This window comes from Antechinus flavipes, chromosome 4 (assembly GCF_016432865.1).
Source record: "Antechinus flavipes isolate AdamAnt ecotype Samford, QLD, Australia chromosome 4, AdamAnt_v2, whole genome shotgun sequence".
Lineage (NCBI taxonomy): Eukaryota > Metazoa > Chordata > Mammalia > Dasyuromorphia > Dasyuridae > Antechinus > Antechinus flavipes.
Genome location: NC_067401.1, coordinates 217230428 through 217247438, shown reverse-complemented (window position 1 = coordinate 217247438; position 17011 = coordinate 217230428). Strand labels below are relative to the sequence as shown.

The window sequence follows — 17011 nt, the reverse complement described above, 5'->3', positions numbered from 1 at the left end:
AAAAATACACATTAATATTAGCTATAATACATTAAATATATAAAGGGTTTGATCTCTTCATTCCTTGAACTGAACTTTAATCAATGAGAAATAAATAACAATTGACTTATAAAACAAAGACAAATTTTAAATTATCCATGTGAGTTTCCCAGTATATATAAATGGATCAATTATTTTCAATACATAATTTTTGGTGGTCTATAAGTTTTCATAGGTAGTTTTCCTATGCTGTTGAAGTTTGAATGGACATTTAAGCCTCACATTTCTTTTTTATGGATGATGAAATATAGGTTCAAGGAGGTAAAGTAGCTTCCTTGATATCATACAAGTAATAAATATGGAGTATAGGAGATCTAGAATTTCAGTCCTCATTTTCTGACACCAAATCTAATGTTTTTACTATACTATTTTGGAGAATTTCCAGGGTTCAGTCATTGGCAAAGTATACCACAGAACCACTATGTTTCAGTGTAAGATGTACAGGAGCTATATATTTCATCCTATATTATTCTAACTAGAATGATATTGGACAGTTATCCGTCAGTCTGTAACCAAATTTCATTCTTGCTGAAACAGGAAAAAGAAGATAGGCAGTTAGGTGATAGTATAGGTTAGTGTTAGAGTCAGGAAGATCTGGATTCATATCCTGCCTTTTCAGAACAACATATGGTTTAAAGGGTTTGTTGTGAGGCTTAACTAAGATACGCAAAACTTAAAGCATTATTACTAAAAATATATTATTAGATTATAAAGGTCATTTTCAAGACTCAGTAACAAAGTGGAATGTAAGTTGCTTTGTAGATGAAAATTCTTGACCATCTGGGATCTGAGTAAGTACCAATTCTGGGCTATGCTTGTTAATGTTCAGGAAACTGTTATTGAGCAATTTTACCTCTCTCTTCTAAATCTTCAAAGAACTTTGTTAGTGAAATAGATGAAGTATTTCTGCATGTTTCTTTCCCCAGAGTTCTTATTTATAACTTTTCAGAAGGGACTGATTTAAGTTGAGAATTATCAGAACTAGCTTCAGAGCAATGTTACATGGGGAAAATGTATCTGAAAGATGAAAATAATCACATTTCTTTCAGGAAGCCTTCATTTCTCTGGTACTTGATTGATATTTTGAACACTGGATGATATGTTTTCCTAAATGAAATCCAGACTAATGTCCCATATTCAGATTCATTTGCACAATTTGTATGAGTTTCATGACTATTCAATTGTATACAATAGACTGGGTAATAGACATTTTTTTCATCCACTTTTCCCCCATGTGGATAGTTAAGATGCTATTTAGTATTCATAAACTTGATTCAACAAACAGTACAATTCACAGCCTGAGAGTATCTGGAGAGCCTCATTATCTGTACTGAATCTCTTCTATTTTAATGCTGGGCATCTTCCATGATGATGATAGTGGGTGAGCATATATTTTCCTTGCTTTATACCTCACTTAATAATTACAATTAGAAAGTCTTCAAAAGAACTTAGATCAGTTCTGATATCTTTCAAAGAATCTTATAAGATTTTCACATATAAATGGGAGATATTCATAGAGAATATATGCTTTGGGGAAAGTGGATGTATTTATTTTTTCCACCTTCACGCCTTTTGCTTTCTTAACTTTCTTAACTCACATTATTACTTCTTCCTATAATGTTATGTCCTTTTCTTTCCCAACCCTCAACCATCTTCTCTTCTCTTGTGAAAAAAGCCTAAAACTGTAGTAGTGATAACCATTGACTAATGAGTCTTTTGATTTTAATTTCATACATTTCTATAATTTTTCTATAATTTCTTCTGTAAATTTCATCTATAAATTTTCTATAATTTTACATACTTCCGTAATTTTTATATACTTCTTCAGCTGTTCCTTGGCAAAGGATGCTTCATAATCACTTTTATTGTTTTTTTCTTCCTTGGTGTCCCTAGAATGAGAACTAATATTTTTTTTTGCTACTTTTCATTTTTATGCCTATCAGGAAAGTGAAAGCCAGAGAAACTATAAATAATTCAGCCAAGGTCATCCTCAAAGTCAAAATTAGATCTTTCTTGTGTGTTCAGGAATCTGACCCCATAGGGTCTTCATTTCCTGAGCTACTGCCAAAAAAAAAATGATGTTTTTTTGGATAGTAAATTGCACTGTTTTTTTTTTTTTCCATTCATTCTTTCTTTTTCTGCTACCGATACCAGAGTTTAGTTCTTTATCACTTCAAACACAAAATATTGCAATATTATCCTAATTGGTTTTCCTGATTCCAGATTCTTGCCCTTCATCCCTGTAATTTTCTGCAAACAAAATCTTCAAAGATTTTCTAATACTTCTGAATATAAGTGAAATCTTTTAACCAGGAATTGAAAAATCTCTGCACATTTGCCCTAGATTACTTTTTGAACCTTACTTTATACTATTCTTTGGCCAAATTGGTTTTAGCCTTTAGATTACTTTTTTTTCCTAAATAGATATTTTACCTGCTTACCTGCGTGCCTTTGTCTATGACATTTTCTTTGCCTAGAACACTTTTCTCCTCATATACCACACCCTTTTTAATTCTAGAAGTCAGTTCAGTGTAGTACCAAAAATACTGACTTTGGAATTGCAAGATCTGGTTCCACCTATTAACATCTTGACATATATTAACTATTTGAGTAAAGATTAGCCATTAACCTCACTAAGCCTCAGTTTCTACATCTCTGAATTGGAGATAATAATCCTTATTCTTTTTTTGCCTCATAAAATTGGTAGGAGAAATATGTTTTGTCAATTTCAATAAATGGGAATTAGTGCTGTCCATTTCCCAGCTCAAATGCTATTTCATTCATTATGCTTTACCTGATCATTCTAGGCAAAAGTAAATTCTCCCCACTCTGTGCTTCTATAATTCTTACAATTATCTGAACAAGTTTCATTTATTGAGTGTTTGCTATATATATCATGTTCTTTCACAATTATTTCTGCTAAAGTCATCTCCTGACTTAAATAATAAAATCTCTGATGATGACTGGTGAAAAAAATAAGAATTAAAAATAGAAGAATTCTGCTTGATTCATGGCTTTGTGGTTTACTGATTGTATGACTGAAAGCAAGTCATCATCTCTTTGAGTCTGTTTCCTCAACAGTAAAAGAGGACATAGTCCTTAGTCGCCTCCCTTCCATAACTTTTAAATTAAATAATCCTTCCAACTCTAAAAGCTTATAAGATACTGTGTTTGGTAAAAACTTCCATCATGCCCAGTGCTTTATATAATAGTATTTTATGAAGTACAAGAACTCACAAATGTTGTTCTGTAAATGAATGACTGAATGAATGAATGCTGGTATATCAGGAGAGATCCAATAGGATCCATCCCTCTTTCCCTAAGCTAAGCTGAACATCCTATTTTAAAATATTTTATTCCTTCCATGGATTGGTGATCTCATTGATTCAAGTATTACTTCCAATTGTATACAGCTCAAATAATGAACCATGTGAAATGGTGGCATGCATTAGAATTTGAATGTGGTTAACAACCTATTCATTCCTTTTTATCCTAGGGACCTCTTATTCGTGTTTTCTCATAAAACCTCTACAAGAGAACTCAAGATTGGAGACTTTCCTCCAGCTCTATTAATGTTATGGATATTTTAATGTATTCTATACATATCTACATATCCTACAGCACCTAGGATAGTGTCTAAATATAGGAGCAGAATAATGAATAGGTTGATTCTATTATACCTGGCTCTTGCTATATGACTAGATTTTCTCCTTTCTCAGGCTTATATTGCTTTGAAAATATGCTTTACTTATCTAGTTACTCCTCCTATATGTTCTTCCTTTACCTTTTGGGAAACCTGCAATTTTGACTTCTTGGAGATTATGGTATTCTATGATCTGCAACCATTCAGCATCACTAGAAGAATGCTGATATTTAAAACATGGAATTTCTTTTTTTTTTTTTAATGATTCCATGTGTTCATCGGTAACCAAATCAAATGAAACTCAGAACAAAATATTTATTTGAAATAATATTAGGTTATCATGCACCGTACTAAAAAAGTAACTAATCAATACAAGACTCAATTCTATTTGATACAGCATGATATTGAAAGAGAACAACAATTTATATATTCAACCCATCCCATTATTAACTTCCTAGGCCAACACAACTAAAATAGAGAATCGGTCAGTAAACATTTACTGGAACTTACTATGTCTCAGACACTGCAAAATGCTAATGTTTGAAATAAAAAAAAACAAACAAACAATTCCTGCTCTCAAAGAGCTAACAATATAATGGAGGAAAAACACAGAAAAAGGAAACTAAAGGGGAATGGGTAAAGATCATGGCACAAGGGCATGATGCAGAAACATAGAGGAATGCAGCCAAGTGGAGAATGAAGAGATGACTGGCCTGGATGTTCTCCTTAGAGATTTGGGGAGGAGCTCTACACCAGTTCTGCTAAAGTATGAGTTCCAGGATTAATAGGATCTTGCAGGAACAATGCATTTCCTGAATAACTTGAAAGAATCAAACTTTCTGTTCCTAACTGAATTTTCTGCATTCTTCAGATTACAACACAGTTGCTTTTTTCTTTCTTTTTTGATTTCCAAAAGAATTCGGACTATAACTGCTCATGATCATAGTCAATTTTTACATATCCTTGTACCTTTGTTATCTTTAATGTAGGGAAATTAAACTTGGATCTCTTATCTATTGATTGGAGACAAAGCCTTGGTAAATTCCAGATCTTTCTGTGAGTTTATGCAGAGAATATTTATTCCCTCATTCACATAAGCAGAAAGAAATAGAGGGGACATTATTATTGCCAAATAAAATTCCATCAAGTTATAAATGAGGAAATGAGGCCCAAAAGACAAAAAAATATATAAGGCAAAGTTACATATTACCAGAGTTGAGATTAGAGTCTAAGTCTCTCAACTTTTGTTCAGTGACTACTTGACAATCTGCATCAATTTTATTTTGCTCATGTGTTTATTTTTTTAATATTTATTTATATAAATTATTTTTACATTGCTCTACTTACCCAGTAAATACTCAATCTAAAAATCTCTCTCAGAACAAAGAAGAGTTAAATAAAACAAACTAATACAGCACTCATGTCTGATTAGATATGACTTTTTTTTTCACTTCTAGTTCAACATCTCTGTAGCCAGTTAAAGTAAAAAATCATCACTGGTCTCTGGGTTCATAATTGATCATGACATTTCTTTTGAATAATTTTGGCTTTGAGTGTTGTCTTTGCTGTGTATGTATGTTTAACCAGTATGGCCATTATGTATATTGTTGTCTTTTTTTGATTTGCATCAGTTCAAATAAGGCTTTCTAGGATTCTCTAAGTAGCTCATATCCATAATTTCTTATGGTACAATAATATTCTATTATTTTCATGTAGCACAATTTACTCATACTTTTTTTTTTCCTGTTCTTCAATTGACAGGCATTCAACTTGTTTCCATTTCTTTTCCTGACTCAAACAATGCTCCTATGAATATGTTTCTGTCTTCTACTTCCTTCAAGTAAATGTTAGGAGTGGGATTGCTAGGTCAAATATTAACAATATTCTCATAAAATTCAAAGTTGTTTTAAAATATGGAATAAATTCTTAGTTCCATCAACAATTGTTGGTATGCTTAAATTTCTACCTACCCTTCTAAAATTGTGTCTTTCCATGTTTTGTTACCTTTGCTATATTGAGTATAAGGTAAAGACAAGAGTTTTAAAATTGCATTCATCTTAGATTGCATTAGAATGAAACATCTTAGATTGAAATATGTTGATAATTCTTAATTTCCTCTATTTTAAAAGTGTTTTGTTATATCAGAAGATTGTCTTTGGTCTTATATGTTTTTGTCAATTTTCAATACATCTTGAATATTAGAATTTTATCAAAGAAGTGTCATATAAAAAAGCTGAGACTTTTTTCAGCTTTTCTTTTTAGTTTAGATACATTGATTTTGTTCAGACATAAATAAACTTTAAAATTTTTATATAATCAAAATTAAATTATATGTCTCCTATTCAGTTCTCTCTTCTGTACTAAATACCATTCACATCTTTAGAATCAAATAAAGGGGTACTTCTTTCATATTGTCATATTGTATTTTTGCATTCCAATTCTGAGATCTTCAAGAATACATTTTATTTGACTTCTATGCAAATTTTCAAATCTTTAAGGGTTTGCCTAATACTCAGGATAATGTCCTTATTTGTCACTTATTCACTTAAAGATTATCTCCCCCTGCCACTTATATTTGTGAAAGGTCCTCTTTTTTTTTTCCTCTTCTAATTTTTTTTAATGATATGCCTATTCTTTTTTAGGCTTAACGTGGATGGTGTATAAAATAAGATAGAGTTTTTGATTTGCTCTAGACAAAACTATTTTCCATTTTCCTTTACTTGTCAATATGAAATTTTTCTCCTTGTGGTTAATGCTTTTGTGTTTATTGAATGTTGGGGAAACAGATTATTTGCCTCTTTCAGAAACATGTACAAGATTAATTTCTTTTGTTTTATGTTTTAGTATGTATAGCATTGATTCCTTTATCTTTATTTTTATATGCTTTTCTACTTCATTCAGCAAATATGTACTGGGGAACATTTTCCATTTTTAAAATGATTGTTTTTAAATGTCAAAGCCAAGAACTGTGCAAGTCACATGGCAGAGAAAAGTGTTGTGCTAATCATACATAAAAGTAGTTTAAATGAAGAGTTTCAGAGGAGTATAAACCAGGTGGTTTTTCCCATTATTATGCAAGAGGTAGAGAAAAGAAGATACTTTATTCAAATGCAGAAATGGAAAATCAGAGTAATTCCCTGAACTTTAGATGATAAACTCCATGAAGGCAGAAAGCAAGACATATCTTAGCTTTATATCTTCTATATCATGTAGAACAATGTATTGCACTTAAGAGGTGCTCAATTAATATTTGTTGAATAAATGAATGAACAAATGCTCTACTTAATAGATAAAAGCTTCCCAGAAATAATAATCTTTCATCTTGGTTATTTTGGTTTTTTGCTTCTTTTACAGAATAATTTAATTATTTGTTTTTATTTTCAGGTGCCAAATTTACTGCTCGATCTGGCCCATTTACTGTGTTTCCTGTTAACAAGGGAGAAAAATCTACCATCCTTATGACTCTTGTTTTGTGTTCAGCTGTTTCATGGGTTGCTTTGTGCTTTCTGGTGTTTTGTTGGTTTAAGAAAAGAAAAATTAAAAGTAAGTTTGCATTCCCAAAAGAAGAAAAAAACTTTTGATCTGTAGAATGCACGCATTAATTAAAATGTCTTGTTTTCTTATAAGTAAAAATATTTTTTTCACTGATGAGATTTCTTGAAATATTGTATTGATAACTGGCCATAGAGAGCCCCCAAAGCCTATTTCATGGATTTAGAGAATCTGGGATTCATCAACTTTTTTTTTGAAAATATATTTAAAAAATTATATGTCAATATAATTGTTTTCTTTATAATCTTAAATTCTTTATTTAATCTGTTATTTGGAGGAGTGCATAGATTTTTACCAGATTAAGAAAAGGGGGCCAAGATACATAAAAGTTTAGAAACTCCTGACTTAAAAATAAAAGTTGACCCTGTGCAAGTTAACAGGCATTATTTTCTCCAAGTATGGTGAGACTGTATGTAGGATTTTTCATCCCCAGAAACAGTTCTACAAAAGATATGTGTAACTTCCTACAACCCCACCAGCAATGACTGCTTTCATACCTGTCATCTTTGCTGACCATGGTGCTGAAGAATGAAAGAAGGTCCCTTTTAATTTTTTTCTCAAAATGTAAATGGTATCTAATACAGAGGGGGACAACTGAAAAAAAATAGAGATCATTAACTTAGTTATTCCTGACTACCACTAGTTTAAGCAGTTTAAGGTTTATAGTGGTCTTTTCTGATTCCTCAAGTTGTAATGTCAGTACCTCCAAGTATTTGTGTGTATATCTTGTACATATCCTATCTTTAGTTGTCTATGAATGGGTTTCCTACCCAAAGAACATAAGCTTCCCAAAACCAGGAATTATATTACCAGCATCAAACCTGGATTCTGGCATACAGAATTGTTTTAATGGATGAATTTAGTCTGAACTTCAGGTCTGAATCTTGATTTTCTACTTGTTATCCTTGGGAAGTCATTTTGTCTGAAAAATGAGAATAATCATATTTTCCTGTCTATTTCAGAAGATTGTTATGAAAATCAAATGAGAAAATACCACATACTTAGTAAATATCCCCATGTATAAAGACACTATTTTTTATTATTGTTATTTAGAACAACTAGCTTGTAATGTGTGTGAAGGTAAATCATTAGTTGGATAACACTGAAATATCTCTCCAAGAAAGTGTTGTATCCTTACAATCAGGAGAATGAATACAGCACTAGAAGACAAGAGAACTTCTAAAATCCCAGTTTGTCCACTAACCAAATGTGTGACTTCAGGCTAGTCACTTATTTTTCCTTGAGCCTCAGTTTTCTCATTTTCAGTTTTTGCCCTAATAATTGCAATGGTTGGTAAAAATGAACTGAGGATACATATGAGCATAATTGAAAAATCAAATTCAAAAAAGTATATTGAAAATGTGGTTAGTTTTTACTACCCTATGCAGACCTTTTCTTTCTCATAGCTGTACAGTAACAAAATCATGTAATATATCTCAGCTGAAATGAACATTGAATCCTTTAAGAATAGGATCCCTTGATGCCTGAAGGCAAAAGAATGGACTCAATGACCAGCTTCAACATCACTGAATTAGATATATGTGGTCCCATATATCTTTTTAGCAGGGGTTCTTAATCTTTTAAGTGTCATGGAATCCTTTAACATTCTAGTCAAAGACTATGGATGATTCTCTTTTATTATTGCTAAAGCCAACATTTCTATTACAATGTTGAATAACAATGGTGATAATGGACATCCTTTTTTTTTTTTTAACCCCAATCTTATTGGGAATGCATATAACTTCTCTCCATTACAAATAATGCTTGCTTTTGGTTTTAGATAGATACTGCATATTATTTTAAGGAAAGCTCCCTTTATCCCTATGTTCTCATGGGTACTGTATTTTGTCAAATGCTTTTTCTGCATTTCTGTTGGTTTTGTTATTAATATAGTTGATTATGGTAATAGTTTTCCTGATATTGAACCAGCCTTGCATTCCTGGTATAAATTCCATTTGGTCGTAGTATATTATTCTGCTGATAAGTTACTGTAATCATTTTGCTAATATTTTATTTAAAATTTGTGCATCAATATTCATTGAGGAAGTTGATTGGTAATTTTCTTTCTCTGTTTTGGCATCAGTACCATAGGTGTTGTAGAAGGAATTTGGCAGGAATCCTTCTTTACCTATTTTTCCAAATGGTTTACATAGTATTAGAATTAGTTTTTTTTTTTTTTTAACTATTTGGTAGAATTCACTTCTAATCTGGCCCTGGAATTTTTTTCTTAGAGTTCATTGATGCTTTATTCAATTTTTTTTCCCTAAAATGGCTCAATTTAAATAATTTATTTCCTCTTCTGTTAATCTGGGCAATTTATATTTTTGTACATATTCATCCATTTTGATTAGATGTCAGATCTGATGCCACACAGTTGGGCAAAATAATGCTTTAATTTCTTTTTCATTGGTGACAAGATCCCCCCTTTCATTTTTGACACTGGTGATTTTTTTTCCCCTTGACTTTTTCGAATCAAATTAAGCAAAGATTTATCTATTTTATTGGTTTTTTTTCCATAAAAACCAACTCTTACTTTTGTTTATTAATTCAATAGTTTTCTTAGTTTCAATTTTATTAAATTTCTAATTTGGTATTTAATTGGGGGGATTTAATTTGTTCTTTTTCTAGCTTTTTTAGTTGCATGGCCAATTTATTGATCTTTTCTTTCTCCATTTTATTCATGTAGCTACATAGAGACATAAAATTTCCCCTAAGAATTACTTTGGCTGCAAACCATAAGTTTTGGTATGTTGTCTTGTTGTCCTCTTGGATGAAATTATGAATTGTTTCTATGATTTGTTGTTTGACCTACTCATTTTTTAGAATTACATTATTTAATTTCCAATTGATTTTTTAATCTCTCTTTTCTTGCCCCTTTTTTGAATATGATTTTTATTGCATTGAGGTCTGAAAAGGAAGCATTTACTATTTCTGCTTTTATGCATTGTATTGTGAGGTTTTTATGCCCTAACATAGTCAGTTTTTGTGTATGTTCCATGTAATAGTGAGAAAAAGGTTCATTCCTTTCTATCTCTATCCAATTTTCTCCAGAAGTCTATCATATCTAGATTTTCTAGGATCCTATTAACCTCCCTAGTTTCTTTCTCATTTATTTTGTGGTTAGATTTGTCTGATTCTGAGAGGAAAATCTGAAGTCCCCCATTAATATAGTTTTGCTCTCTATTTCTTCCTGTAACTGGCTTAATATCTTCTTTAACAATGTGTGTGCTCAACCACATAGTACATACACATTTAATATTATTACTATTTCATTGCTTGCGATACCATCTATCACTATATATTTTCTTTCCTTATCTCTTTTAATTAGATCTATTTTTACTTTTGCTTTATCTGAGATCAGAATTGCTACCCCTACTTTTTTTTTTTTGTTTCAGCTAATGCATAATAAATTCTGCTCCAATCTTTTACCTTTACTCTATATGTATCTTTGTTTCAAATGTGTTTCTTGTAAACAACATATTGTAAAATTCTGTTTTACTTCCATTTTATGGGAGAGTTCATCCAATTCACATTCACAGTTATGATTACCAACTCTATGTTTCTCTCCAATCTATTTTCTACCCTGTATATACTTTTGTTTTCTCTTTCCACCCTCTCTTTAGTAGGGTTGATTTTTTTTTTTTACCCACTACACCACTATCTTTTCTTTTATTACTCTTCCCTCCTTCTGTTACCTTTTTGTTCTTTATTGTTTCTGCCCTCTTTTCTTTCCTCTTTCCCATCCTACTTCTTTATAGGGTTAGGTAAATTTCTATATCCAATTGAATGATTATGTTATTTCCTCTTTGAGCCAAAACTGATGAGATCAAGCTTCAGACAATCTTAATTCAAATCTTATATATAAGATAAAGGAAAGATCTATGTTTTCTTTTACAACTTGACTTTTATGGAAATGTTTTGCATAATTTCATATGTATTTTCTTAATTATGAGTATGGATAAGAAAGAAAAAACAAAAGTCAAAAATTTTTTAAAAATGTAAAAAGAAGAAAAAGAAAGAACCTAATCAAAGCAAAATATTTATGAATTAATAGCAGACAACATTATTCCCAAAGATGAAGAAATTCTGCCTAAAAGCCACCTGCTCCTTTCCCATCTTCCCACATTGAAAAAAAATGTGGTAAACATTGATTTAGATTGGCTAGAGAAAAGAAAGAAGAGAGACAGGAGGAATTAAGATGCAAGAGTTGAATCACTGTCCATGATTTTTCATGGACAATGAGTAGGTGAATTGAGCGTGAAAGAAAAATGAGAAAAAACCATATATGAGCTAATCCTGACTTAGAGAGAATATTCAGGTGAGGGATGCAGTCCAGAAAATCCTGTGTTCCCCAACGTGCAGAGGCTGAAGCTTCTTTGCATCCTACTCTCAAGAGTACAATAAGTTTTAAATTGTCTCTTCTGTATTTATTTTCCAGGTCAGCTGTTTTTTTTTTCCAATGAGGCATTTTATATTTCTTCCATTTTTTTCATTCTTTTTAGTTTGTTCAACTGCTTCTTGCTCTCTCATAGAATCATTAATTTCCATTTGCCCCATTCTAAATTTTAGTGTGTGGTTTTCTTCAGCTAGCTTTTGTATCTGTTTTTCCATTTGGTTAATTCTACTTTGGAACAAGTTTTCTTCAACCTGGTGGGTTTTTTTTTTTTTTTTTGCATTTGACCAATTGTATTTTTTAAGGAGTTGTTTTCTTCAATCAATTTTTCCCCTTCCTTTTCCAAGCAGTTGACTCTCATTTTTCTCTCTCTCTCTTTTTTTTTTCATTTTTTTTTCTTTTACCTCTGTTATTTGCCTCAAAGTCTTTTATATGCTCTTCCAAGAAGCTTACTTGGATTTCAGACCAATTGATATCACTTTTTGAGATTTTCTCTGTAGACATTTTGTCCTTATCTAAGTTGATGTTTTGGTTTTCCCTGTCACCATAGTAGCTTTCAATGATCAAGGTTCTTTTCTGTTTCTTGCTCATTTTCTTTCCTTTTTTTGGGGGGGGGGGTATTTCTGCTCCTGGAATAAAGGGAGCATTGTTCCATCCTGTGCAGCTCTGAGCTTTTGCTTTGAACACAGAAGCTCCTTGTGTTTGCAGGGGGTAGCTTTATCTGCTCTTTCCAGGAAACAACCTGGTTTCCAAGAATTATTCTGAGCTGACACTGGGGACTGCCTCATTGGTTTGTTCCACCATTAAGCCAGAACCAAGGGTCTCAGTTGCTGATTTATTAAGATATTCTCACCAGTTTTCTCACTCTGTCTGATCTCCAGTGAAACTGACCTTTCTTGAAGTTTTTCCAAACTATCTTGACCAGGAGAGTGCTTTCATTCCATCAAATTCTGTTCAGAGGCTTGGTTTCATATGGTTTTCAAGGTAAACTGGGGGAGCTCAAGAAGCTTCCTGACTTCATTCTACCATGTTGGCTCTACCCTTGGAAATCTATGACTTTTCTCAGGGCACATATTGGATTGTTTTCAAAGCCAAGAGTAAACTGTAGAAGGATAGGGAAGATATGACTCCAAATTGCCAGGTTTTTGTGAATGAACCCCATCAAGTCACTCTCATCCACTTTTAAAGGCTATTAATCCAACTTTGACAATAGTTTTCAGAAATCATTAGATTCCCCAACATTCTCTTTATTTTCACCTATATTTACTTATGCCCTTTTCCAAATTTATTATACATCACCAATTCTGTTTTCTTCCCATATTCATCAGAGAAAACCAGCATCTGCCAATAGTAACAGCAAGTGCTCCTATAGATATTAGCTCGATTAAAAAAATAAATAAATAAAAACAAATAAAAAAATCAATAGCATGAAGGAGCAAAGCACCAAGTATGCTTTACTATTTTAGGCAAATGGTTCAGTATTTTTATTTTCATGTCATTTTTAACCTTCCTCTAAGACATTCTGATAGAAAAGGTTAAGACTAGGGGGCCTTGTCTATTGTTTGTAGGTATAGCTGGATCATATAGCATTTAGCATGTGGAAAAGCAAAAGTGTCAGTCCCTTGCTGATTTTCAAGCTGGCTTTAACAGCTCCATCATCACTGAAAATAGCCGTCTCGCTACCTTTGCTAGGGAAACTGTGTCAGCCTCCTGTTTAATGAGAACGATGTTCACTTCTTGGTAACACAGTTTCCACTGTAATATGAGCAAGTCTTCAGTGGCAACAGGGATGGAGCTGAAGGCTATGTGTGGAGAATGTGTTTACTTCATGCTCTGAAACATGAGCACATTTAGAGGCCTTCTAATGGTAGCCTTATATGCGTGATTGCAGGTGTTTCTCTTAGGCTGTTTCTTCCCCAGCACAGCAAAGTAGATTATTTGAAATAATCACTAGAAAATACACAGACCCAGCAGATTTTTATTTTATTTTCCAAAAATCCAGTGGCGCAAAGATACAAAGCACTCTGGCATTTTCTCAGATAATAAGTGTCAAGGTGCTAGTGTAGAAATGACATTTGTTTCTATAAAAGTCTAGTACAGTCTTAAAAGAAAGAAGAAGAAAACAAAATTGACCAGTCCACTAATATATCTTATCAGTCTGTTCTTCTCATTCTCAGATTTTTAACCCTGTCCTTATTCCTGATTTGCCCAAAAAAATCTGAATTGACTCCTGGAACAAGTCAAATTGGTATCCAGGAATCTTCCTAATATCCAGGATTAGTTACTAAAACTTTAATTGTGCTACCTATCCCTATTTTCAACATTCCCTTACTTTTCAAAGTGACTTGTGCTGCTTTATCAGGGCTGCTGTTGGATAAGCCACTTGGCTTCTTATACCATATTCCATCTTTTAGACTATCAATCAGCCAACAAATATATATATATTAGCAAACCATTCTGTCTACTGGGCACTGGACATTATGAAATTTTTTCTATATTCAAGTAACTTAATCTGATTGTCAAAACAATGTAAATACTCATTAAATAATTAAGAGATAGATGTGATACTATCTTGATAGAATCTATGTTTTGAAATGGATAAATCACTGGTCCTAGGATTAGTAATATTTGATTTTGAATCCTACCTCAGATATTTTGGGCAAAAGTCACTTAATTGCTTTCAGTTTCAAATTTCTCATCTGAAAAATGTAGGGAATGATAGTACATTTCTTACCTGACTGTTTACACATATATGTACCTTACATGGTCTTAAATGAGATAACATGTAGATAATATATAGTGTTCTTACTTTTCATGTAAGTTATTATCTTATCTTTCTCTGTAGACTTTGTACAGTTTTATTCAATCAACCTGAATACATGCTTATCTTTTATTTATTTATTTATTTATTTTGCTGAGGCAATTGGAATTAAGTGACTTGCCCAGGGTCACACAGCTAGGAAGTGTTGTGTCTGAGACCAAATTTGAACTCAGGTCCTCCTAACTTCAGGGCTAGTGCTCTATCCACTGCACCACCCAGCTGCACCCTGAGTACTTGTTTATTACCCCAGATCACTTAATCTTTCTTAGTTTGTGACCTGAATGAAGCAAGGATAAGACCAACCATGTATATTCTTGGGACATATACTCTATGACCATTAATTACAAGTATTTCATATTCTCTGATACAAGTTTGCCTGTGAAACTGGAAAATTATTCAAAAGATGTGGTGAAGAATGCAGCTCTTATTGACCTTTCAATATTTCGTCCATGACATGCCTAAGACATGGCATAATGAAACACAAATTTAGATACACAAAAAAGTCCACTACGTTACTGGATACCTCGTGAGTAGCAAAACATGTCTCACTTGACTATCTTATTAACCTGCCTTTTAAAATATAAATATCAATTACCATAGCATGAAAGGCAGCAAGGTATCATAGTAGATAGGATGCTCAGTCTGGAATAAGGAAGAGCTGCATTCAAATCTGATTCGACACTTACTAGTTGTGTTATCTTAGTCAAGTTACTCAATTACCTCTATTTGTCTTGTTTTCATCATCTATAAAATGAGCTGGTGAAGGAAAGGGCAAAGCACTTCAGTATTATTGCCAAAAACAAACAAACAAAAAAACAAACAAACCCAAAACTCAGATGGGTTCATAAAAGTCAGAGATGACTAGTTGACTAAGCAATAAGCCACAGTATCATTGGCCAATCTAAAAATAGTAGGGATGATAGTTCAGAATCTCCCTGTTTATAAATCAAGCACCTGAAAGGTAGGAATGTATCTGATGCTATGTTCAGGTTTTTTGGCAACAGTTTCTGCTTTCCCTGCATGGTTTAGTGCTTTTTTTGAATCTGCTAGTTATCTGTCATGAGGACATGGGAAAATTGCTCAATTTCTTTGTCTCAGTTTTTTTTCTCTATAAAATGAAGATATGCAGATGAATTATTCTTTGCTATTTTAAGAATCTAGATGAGCAAACCATCATAGTTTTACTTTGAGTTTATGCCCTGTTTGTCTATTAGAATTTAGGTGGTATCTCTTTTCTGGCCAGCCATATATAAAAAGGAGAAAGCATTACTTTGAAAAGATGCTCTATGCTAAGATATATAGTTCTCATCCCCCAAAGTGCCAAATGTGTTGCATTTTTTCATTGGCACAGAAACAAAAACTGAAGAGACTTCTGAAGTTCAGGAAGATGACAAAAAGAAAATTCCTCAGAACATAACTCAACATCATATACATCACATGAGACATCAAGGAAAACTGGAAGAGACTGAAAAAAAGGCCACCATGACACAACAATGTAAGTATTAAAATTGAGGGGTTTTTGTAACAACTGTGCACATGATGTGGGTTTTCTCTTATCTCAGCTCTTAAGTCACATATTATGGGTCCTCCTTCATTATTTTTTTAAAAGTTACCTTACCAGAAGGTGATGCAAATTCAGATGGTTTTGACTAGCATAGAGGATGTCACAACAGATTGATGCTTTCTACCAAGAGATATCTCATGCAGCCTTTGATTTAGTAATATAAGTTTTAGGGAATATCTTGGAGCCCTAAGAGGGTAAATGACTGACAATTTAAGGGTAAAACGGCATTGAAGTGTTAGTTTTGAGTACAATTTCCTGATACTAAGCTCAACTCACCATTCCATGATGCCTCTAAATGAAAATAATTAATTTAATAGCCCAAGCAATATTTCTCTCAACTGTTACAGAAATGCCTGAGTTGGGAAGAGTATTGGGGAATTGGCAAGGGCATAATGTTACTGAATACACATCTTAATAAATAGCAGTGATAATCTTGCCAGTCAAGTGAATTAGAACCAGAAGAAATGAAGTGGCAAAATTAATGGAAGTCATATAGCAAGGGTAAAATAGTTTCAGTAGCATTACTTTGCCATTCATTTTTTTGAATCACCAAGTATCATCTTGAATGCTATTGATGTGCACAGCACTGTTGCATAGTTTTAGTAATTAGCTTTTAAATTTTATTGTAATTTTTTATTTTGTCCTTTTCCCACTTCTCCAATCCATTGAACATAAAGAAAGAAATGAAAAGTGAAAGAAAATGAGATAGAGGGAAAGAGAAGGAAAGAAGGAGAGAAGGGGAGAAGAGAGAAAGAAAGAAGGAAGAAAGGAAAGAAAGAAGGAAGGAAGGAATGATGGAATTTTTTTCATATAACTATAAATAGCTTAGATTGGTTCCCTTGAGATCTATTGCATGTACTAGATTATTTATCAATTTAAATTTATTCTTTATATATCTTAGAAATAGGAGCAGAAAATTTACCAGAAAATCTTGCTACAAAACTTCTCTTCCAGTCAATTTTATCCCTTCAGTTCTTATTGATATTGGATTTGTTTGTA

General features: G+C 32.4%; 1 protein-coding gene across 1 annotated transcript in view; it reads left to right on the top strand.

Moving 5' to 3' along the window:
* PKHD1 (PKHD1 ciliary IPT domain containing fibrocystin/polyductin) overlaps positions 1–17011 on the top strand; it is a 621489-nt gene that overhangs the window by 590388 nt on the left and 14090 nt on the right. The window contains 2 exon segments of the mRNA XM_051996694.1: positions 7067–7225; positions 15800–15943. Coding sequence (XP_051852654.1) covers positions 7067–7225; positions 15800–15943 — 303 coding nt within the window.